Source organism: Vitis vinifera, chromosome 4 (genome assembly GCF_030704535.1).
Source record: "Vitis vinifera cultivar Pinot Noir 40024 chromosome 4, ASM3070453v1".
NCBI classification, from domain to species: domain Eukaryota; kingdom Viridiplantae; phylum Streptophyta; class Magnoliopsida; order Vitales; family Vitaceae; genus Vitis; species Vitis vinifera.
In genome coordinates, this window is record NC_081808.1 from 11546605 (window position 1) to 11551671 (window position 5067).

General features: G+C 34.4%; 1 protein-coding gene across 4 annotated transcripts; it reads right to left on the reverse strand.

Annotated features, from left to right (window-relative positions):
• Window positions 1-1981: 1981 nt before the first annotated feature.
• Window positions 1982-4195, reverse strand: LOC100854905 (uncharacterized). 4 transcript variants are annotated; one of them, XM_010650601.3, is made up of 6 exons: window positions 4054-4194; window positions 3797-3958; window positions 3569-3690; window positions 3388-3463; window positions 2658-2768; window positions 1982-2500 (listed from the first exon to the last, which is right to left on the reverse strand). In XM_010650601.3, exons 2-6 carry the CDS (start codon window positions 3870-3872, stop codon window positions 2247-2249), a joined length of 639 nt encoding a protein of 212 aa, XP_010648903.1. In that variant the 5' UTR covers window positions 3873-3958; window positions 4054-4194; the 3' UTR covers window positions 1982-2246. The 4 variants fall into 4 exon arrangements, 3 of the variants coding, with proteins under 3 accessions (XP_010648903.1, XP_059592299.1, XP_010648902.1); XM_059736316.1 differs by having other exon boundaries at window positions 2688-2768; window positions 4054-4193; XR_009465491.1 differs by having other exon boundaries at window positions 1982-2768; window positions 3388-3478; window positions 4054-4195.
• Between the last annotated feature and the right edge of the window lie 872 nt (window positions 4196-5067).

Here is a 5067-nt window from a genome sequence, read left to right on the forward strand (position 1 = left end):
GGTCTCATGTGAGTAGGAAACAAAAAATATCTATTCTAGTTCTATCATCAGCTATGGGTTCGAATCTAAGAGAAATTCTAGAGAATGTTTGCTATCTTGAGATTTTTTTGTCTTTCCTGAATGATAAGGAGAAAAAAGAAATTGGGTTAAAAGAAAGTGCCATTTTGGAGTTTTATCAACAATTTGCTTGTGTAGGTGGGGATCTGGTATTTTCTGAATCATTATGTAAGTCTTCATATTAGCCCCAGTGTACGTTATCTTGTCTTCTTTTCCTTCAATCACCTTTATCCAAATAAGAGGTCAACAAAGCTTAAATCAAGGCAAAATAGATATCAAAATTAGGAAACTTGAAAAAACAATCATGATGCTTAAACCTTGCGGAAAACAAGGGTTGTTTGAGAACTCAACAACAAATTCTTTAGTGTGATGAATGAAAATTTCAAGCGAGTTGTCAAGGTTGTTAACAAAGATTACCCTGAATTTACCCAATAGTGACTAAAGAATGGTGTGGCTGCCAATGTTTCAAACCTCACAAGTGACCAAGATGCTCTTCGCCATCATTGCAGAGCCTTAACACTTTGAAGAAATAAAGAGAAGTCTAGAAACAATATCCTCTCTATCAATGCGACTTTACACCAAATATGCAACTTTTATAGCCTTTGGGCCTATTATATGGAATGGGAGGCCCTAAAGCATAAATTTCCCTTTGAAAATATTGAACCATCTTTTCCTATAACTCAATTCCCCATGTGTTATGCTTGCCATGTGCTAATGCCCTCGGTCCCCAATCTTTTCTCTAGGCATCATGCCATCTCACATCATTTTTGCTTTTCCTCTCATCTCTCCTCCATACGCTTTCCTTCATCAACCATCTTGCCTCTCCCATGCCTTCCAAGGTAATACTTCTTTCCCTCAAAAATGTTTTCTGAGGTTTTCATATAGATCTATATTTTCTCTCATCTATTTTTTGATGCATATAATTTGCTTGTGGGATTGATTAATTAGAGTTTAATTCTAACTACATTAGGACTTAAGTCATTAAAATAAGAAAGAAAACGATCTATTTATCCCTCTAGATATATCCAAACTAAAAGGAAATTCTCAATAGAAGATGATTACTATTTCTCTATCTATTCTAAAGTATCCACATCCATCCATTGTTGTTATTTTAATTTATTTTAGATTAACTCATTTTTTTAGTTAAGGTGGCTTCGCTTGGTTTGGTAGCTTTTCAATAACGAAAATATCAATATGGAGAGAAATTTTGATGATTGGATTTAATGAAATATCAATCAAAATATGGGCATCAATTCATATTTTACATTTGATTTTACACAACATATAAATTTTGGAAATTTTGGCAAAATTGGAAATCTTGAATTTTTGGAAATCACATAAATTGACAAAAGACATTGACATTGTAAGCGTATTATATATATTGGTAATACTGGGTTGTTATCCATAGGTGAGATTCATTTTCAGACATTTTGAATGGAACTTTAAAATAATAAAATATCAATAATAAACATATTGTACTATTTTTTTTACATATATATATATCATTACATTAACACATGTGTTGGATAACAATAAATATGACTTCGAAATACTAAATATATGCTAATGTGAAGATAAAATTTGTATTTAATAAATTTAAATATGTTATATTATAGTTAATATCAAAATGATGGTCTCAAAATGATGATCTCTGACATAAAAACAAATATCTATGTCTTGTTATCTATTGCATATTATATATAGGAATTTTTAAAAATGTTTATGGTTTTGTTTACAAGTTTATGCTCTGCCCAAGTTTAATTATTACAAAAAAGAAATCACAAAAGACTAGTGAGAAGATTATCATAACCATTTTTTAGTGTTGTTAATCATTTGAGGTTGTTAAATAGTTAAAGTGTCCCAAGCTTTTCATTCAAAAGACCATATCTACCATATGCATGCATGCATGCTTCAACCAAGAAAATTCTCAATTCTTGCAAACTATATTTGAATTATTGTTTTGACAGACTCTAATGTTTATTAACAACACATATGGAAACATTTTTGGCACCCAAGCATTTGATTCTAAAATAAAAGCAGGCAAATGGCTAGTTGAGACCCTCTTGCTAACTCTCTTTCTTGAGATTATGTATATATAGTGTTGTAGCTACATATATGCAAACTATATATACAAATGATAATAGCATGAAATGCTCTGTAACAAATAGAAGTGAGAAGCAAATTTTGTTTTAGCTCTTCGTCCTGATAATAGTGATGGTGCCTCCTCCCTGTGTGTGAATTTTAGTGAGGGCCACTACTGATTTTCCAGAGATACCAAAACCACTGGCAGGAGAAGCACAGGGATGAGCTGCATAGTCACCCACCGGATGTGGAATGGGCCTTTTTGGTCGCATGAGTATTCGATGATTTATATCTTTTAGGGTTACGTCTCCTTCAACTCCTCCAGGCTTCACTACATCAAATGGATAAGCTATCTTCTTCTCTGGACAACAACCCATCCACGCATGCATTAGGAAGCATCTCTTGAAAAGATAAAGTGCGAAAGGGAAAAAGGAGAAAGAACAATAAAGAAAGAAAGAGTGAAGAAGCCCTTGATTTTGGGCATTAACTGAGAGAGCAGTTCTTAGTAAAAAGAATACTCGGAAATGAGGAAGCTATGCCGTGTGAACCTTTAGACATGGCACCCTTCTGTAAAGAAGACTTCGCACAAGAGTGAATGGCTTCTTGTTCTGCACCTCCAGCATTGGTTTCTGTAGAGATTGTTGATAGGATTCTTAGGTCAGTTTGAAACAATTGGAAGAATTGATTTGAAAGTGAGACTGAAAAAATAAATCAGAAACACAAACATCTTTCAATCTTAATATCAGAATGCACACCATTAAGTGTGTCTATCCTATTTAGGATGGGGATGTGTGCCCACAGCTGCCAATATTTGATAAATTCCAGGATTCTTGTGGTCCAACTGCAATTCCTGGTTTTATTTTTATTTTTCGTTGAGAGAAACCTACGTTGGCAAGTTCAACTGTTGAAAACAAGGTCTCAAATGGAGGGGTATAAAATTTCAGTCGTCTTTCTCGTGGTGGGAACAGAACAACAGGGAAAGACCTGGCCGACCTGCCCAGGGCTTGAGGGCGAGCTTTATTTAAGAGAGAATGGGGAGTGAATTGAAAGGCTTCCGTTTCCGTTCTTGGTTTGGGGGCTTTCGGGCCCCTCTCGATAATCTTTTTATTTTACATCTAGAAAAAAATTTATGTAACAGGGCAAAAATGAGGGACAAAAAAAATGAAGTCTCACTCAATCGTCTTCAAATATGCGAAGCATAATGTAGTACATGAAAGCTAAACTGATAAGGAACTATGTAGCTTTTACCTGAAAGACTAGAATAGGCCGCCATAGAGGTAAAATTCAGAAGTGGGTCTACTTGATCCCCCAAATTGTGGCTATTCTGTCATCGAGAAGACTGAAAACATGAGGTCAACTCTCTATCCAAGGGCTCGAAAAGCACTGAAATTAATGAAGAGGTGGAGAAGAAGTTTCAGAGAAATCAAACCATTCGACCAGGAGAGTGAGGCAGCACTTGTTGCTGCTCGAAACCATATTTCCAGTCAGCAATGGCATCTTCAAGGTACCCACTTCTAGATGTGGTGTCGAAAAAGAAGGGCAACTCCATTACTGCAACATACATACATGTAAACACACAGAAATTAAGAGTCTTTATGTTGTATATTAGCAAATATATATAAGTAACCATCAGTAATTAAGAAAATGAGAGTAGTACCTGAATCAGTGACTCCAAAGCTTCCAAGATCCATGGAGCTTTGGCAGTGAGAAAACAAATTGGTGTGATATGCCATATGTTGTGTAGAGAGAAGAGCTGGTCCTGGCCTCCTCAATCCCAATCGCAATGATTTTAGATTTTCCTACTGATATATATGGTCTCCTAACAACATACAGAACATAATTGTGGAGCACTTTACACATATAGTCATAGCAAGACAATATGAAATTGTATGACAATGAATTACGAAACTTTACTTTTTCTTTATTTGGTGAATGCAGACGGACCCTTTGGTCATGGATGAACTTTTCAAAAAGGAGATGCCGAGAGAAAGAGAGAGAGAGAGAGAGAGAGAGAGAGAGAGAGAGAGGGAGGTGTGAACTATCTGGTGTGGCACTGAAAATTGGCAGGTCAAGTAGGTGGTTGAAGGATAGAAAAATACACATAGGGCTGAAAATTCAAAACATCGCTGTCTCCTTTTTCTTTGTTTCTTTCCATGAGCAGGTGAAGACACAAGAAGCTAGCTAACGGTTCTTTGGCTCATCTGATTGTATTTATTTTCTTGGGGGTGGACCTAACAAATCTTTGGCTCATTGATTTTGTTTTATTTTCTTGAGGGTGGACCTCCCTCCCTCCCTCTCTCTCTCTCTCTCTCTCTCTATCTCTATCTCATCAACAATAATTAGAAGTAAAATAAGTGCAGGGTTCTATACAAACTATGCAGATGAAATGATAATATATATAATAATTTAGATGCATGTTCCAAAAGTTCACAAAGAATAGCATGAATAATAATTAATCAAAACCTTAATCACTATTGACATGTAGAATAAGGATAACCCATGTCAAATGTCCACAAAGGCCAAGCATATATATCAACCAAGTTATCGAACCTTAGCAATACAAATACATATTAAAAGTAATAGAAAAATGACATAGTGATAAATTAATCAAACCTTGATAACCATTCACATATATAATAACAATAATCCATATTAAAAGACCACAAAGACTAAACATATCAACCAAGTTATTGACCTTTTCAATCATTTACACATATGATTGCACTAGTCCATTTTAAAATAAAAAGTTTTTCGCGAACATTTACTTAAGTATAAAACCACATAACCTAGTATTTTTAATTAACTCTAGTAATTTGTTCCAAACATATTAAAGTAAAAAAAAAAAAAAACAAACTAAATTACACATAAGAAAAATGAGTGAGGAGAATTTCTTCAAAAGATAAAATCAAAAATTTATTTAACTACTAA

Coding starts and splice junctions, on each gene's coding strand:
- LOC100854905 (XM_010650601.3), bottom strand. CDS start 3,872: ATGGCATATCACACCAATTTGTTTTCTCACTGCCAAAGCTCCATGGAT. Junction 3,691..3,796: donor CTTTGGAGTCACTGATTCAG/GTACTACTCTCA, acceptor TGTATGTTGCAG/TAATGGAGTTGCCCTTCTTT. Junction 2,501..2,657: donor CATAGCTTCCTCATTTCCGA/GTATTCTTTTTA, acceptor GTTGTTGTCCAG/AGAAGAAGATAGCTTATCCA.